This window comes from Vipera ursinii, assembly GCF_947247035.1.
Source record: "Vipera ursinii genome assembly, chromosome: 1".
Classification (NCBI taxonomy): domain Eukaryota; kingdom Metazoa; phylum Chordata; class Lepidosauria; order Squamata; family Viperidae; genus Vipera; species Vipera ursinii.
In genome coordinates this window covers 139,011,988-139,028,119 of record NC_139512.1, presented here as the reverse complement: position 1 = coordinate 139,028,119, position 16,132 = coordinate 139,011,988, and the positions used below count along the sequence as shown (strand labels likewise).

Sequence of the window (16,132 nt, the reverse complement as noted above, 5' to 3'; positions counted from 1 at the left end):
CATAATGACTGTGCTAATCAGTGGCATCCCTACCTCTCCCCACAATGTAGTGGTGCTGTCTAGACTCTAGCCAACTATGTTGCTGAGCCAATGAAGTTCATCAGTTCTGTTGCTGCTCCAAAGGAAATGCAACGAGGTTTCGTTTGCTGAATTCCTGCAAACCTGGGGCAGGTGGTTTCACATTGGCTGGAACTGTTGCCTCAACACTTTTCCAGGATGTAAAGGCAACATGCTATCCAGCTTCCATTCCATCACTATTTTCTGCTCTGTTCTACCAAGATCAACTGAATATGTTATTTCCTCTATTCCCTCACATCCCATTAACAGTTGTTTTGTTTTTTTTAAAAGCAAGAGTCCTTTACACTTGTTTGCTGGGATCCCAGTTTCTCCAAAGAACATGGCAAAACAGTCTGCTTTTTTATAATTCATTCATCTGGAACATTAGCAATTGTCCTTGGCTTTGCCATGCATTAAATAATAAATTATTTATTTGATTTTTATCCAACCTTTATAATAACTCAAGGCAGTGAACATAGCTAATACTCATTCCTCCACCTGTTTTCCTCACATGTGTATAGCCTGATATCCATTAAAGCAAACTGTACACATCTTATATTTATTTTATTTAATTAATTAGATTTATAAGGCACCTCTGTTTGTGTGGGGGGAATATTCAAAGCAGCTTTTTAACTGGGGTTTTTAATTCTAGGGATGATTTAATCTTTTTTAATTTGTTTTTAACTTTTGTATTGGTTGTTTTAAATGCCCTGTAAACTGCCCTGAGTCCTTCGGGAAAGGGTGGTATATAAATTTAAATAAATAAATAAATAAATAAATAAATAAATAAATAAATAAATAAATAAATAAATAAATAAATAAATAAATAAATAAAAAAGACATGGGCACAGACTAAAAATAAGTGCAGTAAAAGAAAACCAAAAAGCCACAGCAAATTAAAACACAAATATGAGCTCTTTAAAGTCCTGGCAGAAAAATGTATTAAAAGTATTAAAAGAGAATGGGCCAAATCCAATTCCCAAGAGTGTATGTTCTATAGCCTGGAACTTATAGAAAAGGAAAATCCTCTTTCCCATTCTATAAAGGTAAAGGTAAAGGTTCCCCCGCACATGCGTGCTAGTCGTTTCCAACTCTAGGGGCCGGTGCTCATCTCTGTTTCAAAGCCAAAGAGCCAGCGCTTGTCCGAGGATGTCTCCGTGGTCATGTGGCCTGCATGACTAGACGCCAAAGGCGCACGGAAAGCTGTTACCTTCCCACCGTAGTGGTCCCTATTTTTCTACTTGCATTTTCACGTGCTTTTAAACTGCTAGGTTGGCAGAAGCTGGGACGAGTAACAGGCGCTCACTCTGTTACGCAGCACTCGGGATATATCTGGACAAATTCCCAGCAACTTTCCTCAGAAGGATTTAACTGTTGGGTAGCTATAGAATGCAAGGGAAGAGAAGACAATATTGACTGGTTTTCTGATTACGTAAGGATCTGCGTCAGTTAAACCTCCCAAGAAAGCAGAATGCTTGAAACTTGCATTGTCTCAACAGGAAATTTTACTGGAAGGTATTGATAGCAAGATAGTAGGCAGGATCTGAAGATTTCCCACATGAAACGTTACATTAAAAGAAGCCTTTCAAACCTCACCCCAAGTGTCCATCTAGCTGGTTTGAACTGAGCCAATCCATAGGTGTTAAATTGTTGTGGGAAAGAATGGACAAGGCACCGTTCTCAAGGCTGTTAGGTTTCTCCACAGTTTCTTCCCCTCCACCTGGAGATAAGCCAGATGGCCAGAGGCACATTCTTTTCATACCTCAAGGGAGATACTTCAAAGAGGATAGAACAAAGCAAAGGAAGTATACTGCAGAACACCCTTAGGTTCCCCCTCCCCCATTAGAATAGCAGAACCCGAAAATGAAGGGATAAAGAAATATAAAATAAATTGGGGTTCTGACAGATTAGTTCTGATCTCATGAGCGAGTGAAACCCAGAGAGTAGTCTGTGCCGGAAAATTGCTTGACCCTAAATATAATGATGTACTCTCTAACTGATATAGCAGCAGATAAAAATGTTTAGCTTTATTAGTTTCTTACTATTAATGACTAATATGGTGTGTGTAGGTTAACTGGCTTAGAGCAATATTTATATATAAACCACAGTTTATGCTTAGCATGTTTTAGGAATTCAGCCAATAGTTTAATGGTCAATGTCATTGTTTAAATTATACATGGCTTAGTGTGATGGATAAACCCAGCCACCAATTAGAGGAGCCAAATCTTACACTTTTGTACATTGTCTTCATTTTTCTGTGCTACTCAGCGCGCACACGCACACGCACAGAGAGAGAGAGAGAGAGAGAGAAAGAGAGAGAGAACCTAAATAGTTTTACTAAATCTAGAAAATAATCTTATTAGTTTTCTAAGCAATGTTTAAAATTTAGTCTCCAGAAAACAGATGCTTTTTTCCCTTAGCACTAGAGCCATGGTGGGATGAGCTTACATTTACAAATGTAATTTAATCTCATGGGAAATTAATCTTGTTAAAATATTGTCAGGTTAATTGAAATTGATTTGTGATTTACTAAACACAGTATTTGCTAATCAAATATCAGGCTTAGAAGCTTTGGTGGTTTCAGAGATTCCTATTAGTTTTCCACTAAATGTAATCAGCGAGTCAAATATATGGACAGATAAATGCACTGGAACATTTTTTTCTCTCTCTTTTTAAAATGGATAACAGTTATCTGTCAATAATTTACCTTCCACAAGATGATATGCTTTAGGATAAATGAGTTAGTCATGAAGTCTGGGTTATTTCTATGTGTTATTTGTCGATACCTCACATTTACTTTCCATTTGCTTAATTATTTCTCTAATGTGTTGCTTCAGGCTATTGAAAACTATCTTCACAAAGGCATACATGGATTATTATGTTCTGGATATCCTTGATAAAAGGGGAAAAAACTAGGCATTTGATACCTCCCCCTCCCCAAATAAAGCATCATGGTCTGAAATATGTCTTCTGTATATGTAACTAAAATATTCCTTCCTTTATGAATACCATTGCTTGTTTTTTTTAATGATTGATTATTATTACCTGTATTTATTACTTGTATTGCTTTGGTTTATAGATAGACATTTTCCTTACAGTTGCTCTACCAGATGAAAATGAACATTCCAATAAAAGAGACTATTTGTAGCTCAAGGTTGAATGGTGGGGTCCTTGGTGCTCTCTGAATTTGGTGGTGTTCCTGCAGACATTTCATTACCAAGCTAGGTTAACACCATCAGTGCACAGGACATGATGCATCAATGATGATAATGTCACCTAGTTTGGTAATGAAATGTCTGCAAGAAAACCACCAAGCTGAGAGAGCACCAAGGACCTTACTGAGATGGAAGTGCCTGGATAAAAGTTCAAATTCCTGTTTCACATATCTAAACTTATTTTTTTACTATTTACTAAGGATAGACAGATGGGCGAATTAAACCATTTTTAGTTAGCTAGTTTTATTTTGAAATTTTTTTTATGAGCATCAAATGCTTAAAACAATGAGGTAATATCTTAAAGACTAGCACATGTATTATGAGATAATCTTATGAATACATTATTAGTGTTCAGGTGCCATAAATTTGTCTTTATGTTTTTCTATAATAAAGCAAGAATGATTTTCTTGTGGATGCTAATGTGTAAGATGTTAACATACTGTAAGTGAAAGACACAACTTTTCTATTACAGATTGCATTTTATGTCCTTGCTATTAAATGTGCATAATTATTAAAATCTATCCGAAATTTCTCGTTACAGAAAGCTCTTCTTTACAGATTATGGAAATGTTGCTAAAATTGAGAGATGTGATATGGATGGCATGAACAGAACAAGGATAGTAATATCTAAAATAGAGCAACCGACTGCTCTTACACTTGACCTTGTCAACAAATACGTTTACTGGATCGATGTCTATCTTGACTTTCTAGGAGTGGTTGACTACCAAGGACGTAACAGGCAAACTATAATTGAAGGCCAACTGGTAAGTATCTCTTAATGTTGCCTGTTGGTTTGTTGTGGTTTCTGAAGGTATGCGAAAATCTAAATGGTGTTCACCATGACTACAGATAATCCATTAATATTACTAATGCACATTTTTTAACAACACCAAGATTGTACAAATCCAAAATACTGTGCATTATTTATTTTCTCTCTCTCTCTTTCTATGTCTTGGTGTGTTGTTTTTTTTTCCAAATATGGAAAGATCTTTCAAGAAAACACTATTTTTTTTAACAACAACAACAACCCTATCATGTCAAATTAATAATGAGGCTTCTTTTTCTGTACAATGTTATATTCAAAAGAGTAGATTATTGCTTAACTTCAAAAAGAACATGGTCAATCAGCTCATGGACAAGTATTTTAATGAAAAGGGATTCACTCACCTTCTTTCTCTCTATTAGAATTTAAATGAGAAGAGGCTCAATATTTGAATAATATAGAATAGATTGAGATAAGAGAAAGAAAGATGGCCAGGAGATTAGAAATTTACCTATTTGAAGAAAGATAAAGGCAACTGGTTTTAATTACACTTGGAAACATTTGATTGGTGATTGGTAGCAGTTTTCAAGTTCCTGAAGAATTGTCAAATGGAAGAAAACCACATCTAATACATAGTTGTATGCAGGATACTAGTTTTAAATTAACAGGAATATGATTTTCAGTTTGATAGTAGGACAATTAGTCACCACCTACTACAATGCTCTCTACATAGGGCAGCCCTTGAAGAGCATCCAGGAGCTGCAACTGGTTCACAATGCAGTGGGACATCCAATTTTGGATTCATTTGAGCAACACCACTTCTGCATGAGCTGCACTGGCTCCCAACTGCTTTTTTGGTGCAATTCAATATGCTGGTTATCACCTTTAAATAGCACAGGGCCAGGTTATTTGCCTATTCTACTAGGTTAGATAGGATGGTGCACTCCCTATCCCTTCCCTTAGGTGTTGCTATGAAGCAGGTCATTGGAAGTGCATCTCCTTGGTGGCTACCCCAACCCCATTGGAACAACCTCCCACCTGTCCCTTGGGAAGTCTACAAAGGCTGTTCCCTATGCTCTGGACTAGGGTGGGTTTCAGCTGTAAGGATTGTTGGTCTGTTGCCTATGCATCTTTTTTTAACTGTGCTTTTTATGGGTTGTTGTGAGCCACTTAGAATTACTTGTGAGCCACTTAGATAGGCAGTCATAAATGTTCTGTAAATAAACACATGAAATACTGTAACTAAAACATTGATTACATTAAAAATGTGTTGACAATAAAAGCAACTGATAAAGAAGAGGAAATGAAAGCAACTGATGGAGAAGATGAGCACTGGAATACTACAAATGTTCAGACAGAACATACACAGTCCACTATCAAGGGTGACCTCAATGAGATATTAAACAACTGTATGATTTTATGTTCAAAATACAGTACCTCTATCCAGAAATTATTAATTTAAACATATAGCTGGATCCTGAACTGCTTTCTTTTCTCATTTGCATTCCTTTTTTGGGGTAAGCAAGATTATCAGTGCACAGGAAAGGAGTAAGAAATAGTAAATAATAATCCTTGCCCCTATCAGATCTATCCACCAGTATTTCATTTCGATATTCTGCATCTCATTTGCTCCTATCTGAGATTCTGTTCAACTTTATCCAACCCCAAATTTTTTCTTTCACCCTTCTTTCCACCTGTTGGTACTTTCTTTTTTTACTTGTTTTGTAATTTGTCATTCATTTTCGCTATTTGATCAAACCACACAATCATACCCTTCATTTTGATCATTTGGTGTTATATCTGATCCATATTCATCCATTACCCATTAATTCTTGATCTTTTTGTTGTTTTACCACCTACTCTTCTTAAGTAATTAATTCCAACTGCATTTAACTTCCTTTTATATTTCTCTTGTATCCAACTCTCACTTCATATGAGTAGAATAGGAAAAAGTATCTCACATTCACTCAGATTATTTGGATTTTTAGCCAACAATATAGACAAAAGTACTTGGACATTCACATTGTTGCTCTTAAGCATCATTTGTTCATAAATACATAAAACAATGAAAGGGACAGTATACATCCTTATTTACTTCCTGCTCAATGCTGAAATATTCACTAAGCATTTCATTTATTATTATGCATCCTTTTATTTCCCTTTATACCACTAGTTGCCAGCCATTCAGTAACTAAGCTTCAATTTCATAGTCATACAAAATATTCCATAATTCAAACTATTCACTTCATCATACTCTTTTTGTAAATCAGTGGACATAGAACAAATTTCTATTCTTACATTCATAAAGTTCTCATTGATCTACTGAAGAATAATGATCCAATCCATATACCCCTAACTGGCATAAAATTGTGCAATACTTCCCAAATTTAGCTTATTGTATCTCTATATCCGTTCAGTCCGAATATTGTTACTTTTCTACCCTTTTAAAAACATAATTGTCAGACTTTCATCCTTGCAGTCTGGATTGGAAACACAAAAAATAAGAATCCAAGAATTCTGGCTTGTGGTATTTATTATAAGAATGGCAAATGTTATTTCTCATTCCAAAGCTTCTTAAAATGAATGCATATTGTTCAAATGAAAAAAAAAGCAAAATCCATTTCTGCTTTCTGTTTTAATGAGTTTCTCATTAGCCAATATTCACATCCTAGTTATGATTTCTATTATTAATCTTGATGTACAACCTGCATCACTATTCGAGTAAAACAAACTAGTAAAATTGGATAATTATGTATGGATATATTTATGTGTGTACATTTTTTTCCTCAGGTCACTCATCTGTATGGTTTAGCAATATTTGAAGACTATTTGTATGGAACAAATTCTGACAACTTCAGTGTCATACAAATTAACAGATTTAACAGCAGAGATACAAAGTTTTTAATGAGACTTGAAAATGCTAAAGATATCCTTGTTTACCACAAGAGAACACAGCCTACAGGTAGGCAACCAGAAATCTTAATTGTAATCATTTAATGCTCTGTTTGTTATTTAAGATTAGGATGTTAACTTTGGGTTTAATGAAGTTCAACATATTTGCTCTTCAGTGAAGATAAGAATTTTACAGGGTTTAATGAAAAGATTAAATCACAATGGTCCATCCAATTTTGTATTAATAATATTATGTATGTCTTGGTGACTGAGTGAGTGAATTCCATTCTTTCATTTCTTCAACAAGCTTGTAACTTCATATCGTCGTATACATTATAGTTGAAATAAAGATTTGATTTTCAAACTAGATATTTATTATTATAGTTGGTCATATATTTCAGATATTTAGACTTGATCTGGCATTTTTATCCACTAATTGAGTCCTTCCCAAGCTCTTCCAAATAAAGCTTTTTGCAATTGATTGATAATGATGGTGTTGGTGCTGATGGTGTTCATGTGGCGTTACATCTGTTTTAGGATTGTCCCCAAGGCACCTATTATTACTATTACTACCTTTGCTTTCTTTTCCCACAGCCATTCTATTTCTATTTTCAGATCTTTGTATTTTGTGATTTTGCTCCAGTTCTTTCTTTTCTGTTCTGCTATCTTCAGGTACTGCTGCATCCAATATTCAGACTTTTTCTCTCTCTTATTGACAGTTATTAAGTCTGGAGTGTTATGTGGCAGATACTTGTCTGTTTGAATTCTTAAGTCCCAGGTCACTTTGTGCTCTATTATTTTGTCTATTTTGTGGTCCCAACAGTTCTTGCTGGGAGGCAAGCGATATTTCTTGCATATATTCAATGTACAATGGTTGTTATTTTGTTTTCTGTAGTCAGTCTATGTGATCTTCTTGCAGCAGCTAACTAGGTGGTCCACTCTGTCTTCAGCTTCTTTACAGAGGTGGTTTTTGCTGCCTGTTGCTGTCTTGTCAATTCTGACTGCATTATATTTCTGCATGCAATTTATGTAGCAATTTCTTAAGGGAAGATACTTTGAGGTTTTTCAGTATTTTGTGAGAAAGTAAATTTATTTATTTAATTTATTTAATTGGATTTGTAAACCGCCCTTTCCCGAAGGACTCAGGGTGGTTAACAGGGTAATTAAAACAAGAAATACAAAAATTAAAAACAATTAAAAAGATTATAACAGTCCCTGAAAAAGTAAAAACCCCCAATTAAAATTAGAATTAAAATTCTCAGCCTGGGCCAGAGAGCTCGAAGAGCCAGGTCTTCAGGTCCCGGCGGAATGAACGGAGGTCGGGGGCAGTCCTAAGCTCTGCAGGCAGCTGGTTCCAAAGGGCAGGCGCGCCCACTGAGAAGGCCCTCCCCCTGGGTGTTACCCGCCGGCAATCTTTTAAATAATGGGGTCTTCATCTTTTTTTTTTTTTTTTAGGAATACTAACATTACAAAAAGTTAAAGAAAAGTATCATTGATTTCAGCTGGCAGTTATGAGTGATTTTTGCGTGACAGTTTTTGTACCATAAAGAGATGTACACAGCACAGAGCTCATCTACATTTTTTCTTTAATAATTCAGATTTCCATTAGACTACTGTTGTATAATTTGATACTACTTAAATTATAGCCAGCTAAAGTAGCATGGGACAAATCTGTTAATAATAGTCACATTAATATATCCAATGAGATGACTGAGTCAAAGTCACTTCATACTAACTAGAATATCCACAATAGTTGAAAATAAACTTTACATAATGAAATTAATAGCAACAATGAGACACTTACACAGCTTGTAAGTATGTTTTCCATGGTTACAAGTTTGCAAATGTAGCATGCGGCTAAGGATAAATATGTGGCTTTTCAAAAAATTATCTCCTTAATGGCCACTAGATCTTTTCACTACTGCCTTGTTCACCCACAGTGCTCAACGATTTTGAGCAAAAATGGAGAAAATGCCAGAGTAGAGATAAGTTATGCTGATCATAAAGAAGTAGAGAATAAATGTACTGTTATTTTTGTGACATATTTACTATAACATACTAACCTCAAAAGGGCTGTATGCCGTGTAATTTTCAATAAACGAACCCAAAGAAATGGACAAAAAAGAAGAATTGCTGTGAATAATTAGATGTGAATAATTGCACAAGTAAGAATCATGAATGACTACTAAATATGCTATTTTTATGCAGAGGGTGGTTTCATTACAAACCATTACATTATCCAATTAGAGAAAAAGCAAGTGAGCAATGAGAAATATGCATATGTACATGCACAGATGAGAGTAAGGTTAATGTTAAGGTTAAAGTTAAGGTGATGATGATGGTGATGATGATGGTGATGATGATGATGATGATGATGATAATAATAATAATAATAATAATAATAATAATAATAATAATAATAATAATAGTGGTGGTGGAAGGGACCTTGGAGATTATGTAGTCCAACCCTCTGCTCAAGCAGGACAAATGGCTGTTCAGTCTCTTAAAAACTTCCAGTGTTAGAACATTCACAGCTTCTGGAGGCAGGTTGTTCCACTGATTAATTGTTCTAACTGTCAGGAAGTTTCTCCTTAGTTCTAGGTTGCTTCTCTCTTTGGTTAGTTTCCAAGGTAAGGTAAGGTAAGGTAAGATAAAATAAGATAAGATTTACAGTCGCTTTTCTGCGTACACAATGGCACACACTAAAATGACATTCTGATGCCTGCTGTCAAAAAAAAAAAAGAGACACCCAATTTGGAACAGCCTTCAAAACCACCATATAGGCCTCCGAAAGGAAGCACAGGAAAAATCAAATTGCTAGAACAGCTATTCTGAAGGAAGATGTGTTCTACTTTTTTGAGCGCATTTCAACAACAGGTCTCTTGGGACTGCTTCAATAAATGTTCATCTCATCAATGAAGATGAATTCCTCTGCAGAAACAAGCTTCTATACATGTGTCGTTTTGAGCTACCTAGATACAACTTTTGCTTATTACAGCTGGATAAAGACTACTGTTTATTGAAACCAATAGATATAATGCTAGAATTACTACAATCAATAGTTTACTTTATTCAGTATACATTATAGAACAGGTTATGCTGTAACCTGATTTGTCTTTATTTGGTGAGACCTCTATTTGATCTTTCAGAATTCCAGGGAAAATATACTTTTACTTATTGTTCTGCATTTTATATACCTCAGCCCTGTGATTTTTATACAATAACACAGTTGTTTTATGTGTGTGTTTTTTCCTTGTTGAAACTCTCTCCAAATGTTTCATAGAATAAAAAATATAAGGAAGTTAAATTTAATAGTGCTAGTATATTTCTAAATGTGTTATTAATAGCAATAGTTTGGAATAATGAAGCTACACTGGCTTCCAGTACAACATTCTCGTCAAAATATTAATACATTCCTCTTAATGTGTGCTGTTTGTCTCCTCTCCTCTTTTCATAGCGACACTTAAATTAAATAGCAACACTTAAAATTATTGTATGTAAAATGCAAAGCTGTTTTCTCTGGTTTCTCATAAAAGTGGGGGAAGGGATTTTCTTCCTACGGTCTCCCATTCCATGGCCTTAAACATTTATTTCAAAGGGGCCTGGATGCATGTTTGAAGAACACAGGGCACCTGGTAAGCATAGTAGAGGTGGGGGAGGGGGAAAATTGTGGCATAATTAAAAGTTCATTTAGAATAGAATAGAATAGAATAGAATAGAATAGAATAGAATAGAATAGAATAGAATAGAATAGAATAGAATAGAATAGAATAGAATAAACAAGAGTTTGAAGGGACCTTGGAGGTCTTCTAGTCCAACCCCCTGTTCAGGCAGGAAACCCTATACCATTTCAGACAAAATTACATTTAACATTTTTAGAGATAGCTATAAAATATTTGACCAGCGTTGTTTAATTTTTATTGAGTTTTGATTATGGAGCAAAGATCTAAATAAAAATATGAGGAAAAAATACACTGATTTTGCCTATTTCAAAATGAATCATTTGAAATTACAGGACATTTGCAAATACATGCTCACCTCGACATGGTTTGTTGGCCCTTCTGGGCATCCCTAAGTCTTACCTCACAATCCTCATGTGCTGTTCCAGATCTTCAAAGGAGAACCTGTTTATGTGTACTATGGCTTCCTTTCAGAATATGAGTCACTGTTGCAATAAGAATGCAAGTCTTTTATTATGTATACGCAATTATAAGATTAAAGAGATGCCAAAAAGACAAAAAGAAAAAAAAAACTACGGTATGTCTTCTGAGGGTATTAGCACTGCCAGTTATGCATGCATATTTACTTGGAACAAAGGCACCATCATTTAAATATTTTTGCCTAGAACAAAGCTGAACCTCTAACACACTTCTAGCTTTCGTGAATCCCAAGATTATTGTATTTTACCTAGACCTCCAACTCAGTAAGGCTCAAGGCTCTGCTTACATGTTTTGAGCCAGTTTGGCAATTTATGCATCCACTTTCTTCATGAAAAGTAAAGACAAAAAGACAAGGAAAGCGCCTCCTCCTCCTTTAAAAGCATGCTTGAGGGGTAAATCTTCCCACTCTTGACGGGCTGCTCGGAAATTCATTTTCCAGGCTTGTATTGTCTCTGCCTATTATCTAGATTGACAGGTTACATTTGATGTCAGATGAAATGTTTTCTTTGATCCTTTCATGTCTGAAACCCATGGAATAGGTTATGCATTCATCCCCATTCATTATATTTCTTTAGAAATTATGTTTTAGAAATTAAGATTTGAGAAACTTTCTCTTTTTATTTTTTAGATTTATTTATTTATTTATTTATTTTAAATTTGTAAATTTATATGGTCACCCATGTGACTCTGGGCAACCCACAGCAATCCTCTAAAGCAATAAATGTAAAACAAACATTAACTGAAACCATTATGTGATAATTACTTAAAAAAATTAAAAACTATAAAAGCAGAAGTAATAAAAAAGAGACTACTAGATGGCTGGATGATAATAATAACAGAACCATCTCACAAGTTCACCTGTGTCTTGGGATCCCCGGGCCTGCTGGCATAACCAGATCATGAGGGACCTTCAAAAGCTAAGGAGCAATGAACTAATTTCATCTGTGAGGGAAGAAGATTCCACAATGTGAGCAATGTGGGAAAAGTCCTGCAACCTAAAGTTCACCAAATGTAGCTCCCTTGATGAAGGAACTTATAACATACCATTCTGTTGGATCTGATAGGATAGGCAAATGAAATCTGAAAGAGGTAATCCATTGATTGATTGATTGATTACCTTATTTTTTACAAATAGCTCAAGGTGGTGAATATATCCACACACCTTCCTCCATATGTTTTCCCCACAACAACTGCCCTGTGAGTTGGGTTGGGCTAAAAGAGGGACTGGCCAAAGTCCCAAGCCATGTAGGGCTTTAAAGGTCAACACCAGGACCTTGAATTGGACCCAGAAACACACTCGTAAGCATTGCAGACGTACATAATTATTCATGCTGCTACATTTTTGCAACAGTTGAAGTTTCTCAATATACTTCTAAGGTGGTCCTATGTAAAGCACATTGTAATAGTCTAATCAGAAGGTGACCAGGGCATGTTAGTATGGCTGTTAGTACGGCTCCTTGATCCACAAACAGGCACAACTGCCACAGAATACTAAGTTATGCAAAGGCCCTATAGCCCCAGCTGCTCCCTGCTCTTCCAGCAAGAGTTATGAGTCCAGGGGGACACCCCCCCCAGGAGTCCTTCACATAGGAAATGCAGTCCATGATCCAGGAAACCAAAGTTGTCTTGATGACAACAACCCTAGCCAATGGTTTATTTCTAAAATTCTTTTTTCCCTCAATGGGTGTTGGCCTTTCATTGGGAATACGGATGAGAACACTACTTGTGCTCCTAGCTTCTTAACTTTATTGCCTAGTTGTTTGTAATCTCTCACTATTGTACTCAGGTTCTTTGTAGTGTCATTTGTCCCAATGTGGAGGAGGAGGAAAGGGTAGTAATCAGTAGGCCTAATTATTTTGGTTAGGTTTTCAGCCACATTTTTTATTTTTCCTTCAGGGAGACAACATACCTCCCTGGATTGTATGTCCAGTCTGCAGATGGATGATTCTGTTCCTTTGAGGATAGAAACTCCTATTACTAACACTTGCCTTCCTTTTTGGGGGGCTGCAGTCTGGGGTTCTTTTCTATTTATCTCTGGTGTGCTTGTTGATGTGACTTTTTTAGGGATATTTGAAGTTGTTTCTTTGCTAGGCATCTGCATGTTTTCTTTGAGGGGGAAGTTCTGGGTCTGCATGTTTCCATCCAAGGGGAGAAAACGATTGCTCAGTTTTACTGGGGCTGTTTCTGGTTGGGTTGGATTGGTCAGAAGGGTTTGTTAGTTGTATGCTGCTTCTTTGAGTATTCTGCTTCCTTCCATGTGTGACATACCTCGATCTGACTTCCTCCAAGGGTTTATCAGTAGGGTCAAATCCTCTGGGAGTTATTTGTCATTAATTGGTTCGGTTTGGGTAGAGCATTCTTTCGTAGATTGGGATTTGGCTGGAGTTGCCTCTAAGTTCCTTACTTTTTCCTCCAGTAGTTTACATAGTTTGCATCTATTGCATGTATAGTTTGAGTGTTCTTTGGGCATAAGCACATACATGGAACTTGTATTGCATGCCACAATAGTATCAGTCACCTGTTCCATGAGTTTGTTGTTTGAAAATTCCTCTTTTGGATTGGTGGATGTGCTTTGCTGCTAGTCTTGTTTCTAGCTTCTCTGTTCTAGGTAATTATGCCTATTTTTTTCCCCCTATCCTTTCTTTCTTCCTGTTTGTGCTTGGTTTTTTGCCTTGTTAATTAGGTATAGAAAATCTATATGGATATAGATATTCAAACAGATTAAGCAGGTGTTTCCACTCCTATTTTTACACATTTCATGTGTCTTTCTTATGAAGAAAGACTGGTTATGACCTACAAAGCCCTACATGGCATGGGTCCGGATTACCTACGGCAGCACCTGCTGCCGGCATCAACTTCCCTCCGTCCAGTGCGCTCCCACAGAGAGGGCCTCCTCAGGGTGCCTCCAATCAAAGAATGTCAATTGGTGGCCCCCAGGGGGAGGGGGTTCTCTGTGGGCGTGCCAGACCTGTGGAACCGCTTGCCGGTTGAGCTCCGGATGGCTCCCAACCTGCGCTCCTTCCGGCATGATTTAAAAACTTATTTATTTGAACAATCTGGCCTGGTCTGATGGGTTTGGGGTTGGATTTAGTTTTAAACACACTTTTAGTATTGTATTATTGGGCATAATTATTTAATTCTTTTTAATCTCTTTTTTAAGTTTTGTATTTACGTTTTGATATTTATTGCCCTGTACACTGCCCTGAGTCCTTCGGGAGAAGGGCGGTATAAAAATTTAATAAATAAAATAAATAAGAACATTTCAACTGCCTTTGTCATTTTTAGCCTGCAACCCTAATTTATCAATATCCTTTTGAATTGTCTTTCTATCTTCTAGAGTATTAACTGTCCCATGTATCTAATTTTGTATCATCTGAGGTCAACATTCTCTGTTTCTTGCATCCAACTAATTAAAAAACAAAAAACAAAACAACCTTGATGAGTACCATGTCCAGTGCCAAATTCCATTATATCTCACTTGGTATCTCTCAGTATAGTCTGATAAGGATTATTGAGCATTGTTTTCAAGCCAATTCTCAGTCTTAGTGCTTGACATCCAGCACATACCTAATTAACATGCAAATTTTATATGGTAAGGTTGGGCACATCCTTCGAAGAGGTGCTTTGCTACTCAGAGAAGCTTGGCTACTTTTTCCAGATTCATGTAGTTGCTCTGTAAGCAGCAGGCATAATGACTAATTTCACTGATGAAGACAACTGGGACCACCTTGCAAAGAAAGCATTCGTGCATCTTTGGAAAAACCGCAGGTGCTTCAATGACTTTAACAGCACAGGCGCTCATTCAAAGCATTTGCATAGTATTGAGCCACGGTACTTCTAGACATCACCCAACAAGCAGAGGGAAACCAATTATACAAGTGTAGTACAAGCCAAGAATTGCGATTTCACTATCAGGGATTCCAGTGAGCGTTGCTTTTCTTTCTCCAAAACAAGCATTGTGCATGATACTAGAAGTTCTAACCTCTTTACTTCTTTTTCCCCAGCAGTTCTATACAAAGGATGGACTCTTTATAAATCCATGCTAAACTCTAATAAATACTGCTTAGGACTAATTGTTTTATCATCTCCTCTAGAAACTTCTATGCAGATTGACTGGTCTCTTCTTCCTTAGCACCCTTCTCTTCTATTTTTAAGAGACCTTTGTCAATCCTAATTTTTTGATATTCCAAGATTTTTTTAGAATCCAGTCAGACTATCAGAAATCACTTATTATTATTCTAGGCTCCAGTTAATCTGATCTGAATATCTGAATTCATAAGTCAATACGTACTGCATCATTTATCTAGTTTCTATTTATGTTACTTTATTTGAGTATTTATGCCAGGGGTCTTCAAACTTGGCCCTTTGATGACTTGTGGACTTCAACTCCCAGAATTTCTCAGCCAGCTTGCCTGGCTGAGGAATTCTGGGAGTTGAAGTCCACAAGTCATAGAAGGGCCAAGTTTGAAGACCCCTGATTTATGCCATGACCCTATCGTATTATTTCTGTGGCATTCTGAAGAATTTGAAATCTTGTACTCCTTTATCTCATTTGGGGTGGTCTCTCTAGTGGTATTGCAGAACTGTGGAATTATGTTTTATCAGTGTTGCTTGTTGTTATGAATGAATATAGTCATGACATTTTTTTAATTGTCAAGCTTGGTGTGTATGTGATGTTATTATATTTAGTTAAAATATGATTATTTCACAAAATGTCTTGTACTGGATATTACTGTATGATTATTTCTTGGCACAGAAACAATTCCATCCATAATTTTATGAGTTCTAAATAATCAGTTTATCACATTAAAATAACTTGCTTGTTAAACAACTTTATTGTTCAGGATATTCCTGAAATAGAAATATTCCATTACGACAGGATTGTGCAGGTTTCAGTGTTGCAAGAGTTCCTTGTTTTTAATAGAATTATGAAATCTATCAAACAGATAAAAATATTGATTCAAGCAGTCAATCATACACTGAGAATTCAGGTACATGTATAAAGTACTTCTAGGCACAAATTCAGAAGTTTTGATCAGTGCTAG

General features: G+C 36.1%; 1 protein-coding gene across 1 annotated transcript in view; it reads left to right on the top strand.

The window, feature by feature from the left end:
- The window catches only part of LRP1B (LDL receptor related protein 1B), a gene marked incomplete at both ends in the record, with an annotated part of 936,568 nt that overhangs the window by 635,640 nt on the left and 284,796 nt on the right, over window positions 1-16,132 (top strand). Inside the window, 2 exon segments of the mRNA XM_083348746.1 lie at window positions 3,814-4,036; window positions 6,826-6,997. Of these exon segments, the coding sequence (XP_083204872.1) occupies window positions 3,814-4,036; window positions 6,826-6,997 (395 nt within the window).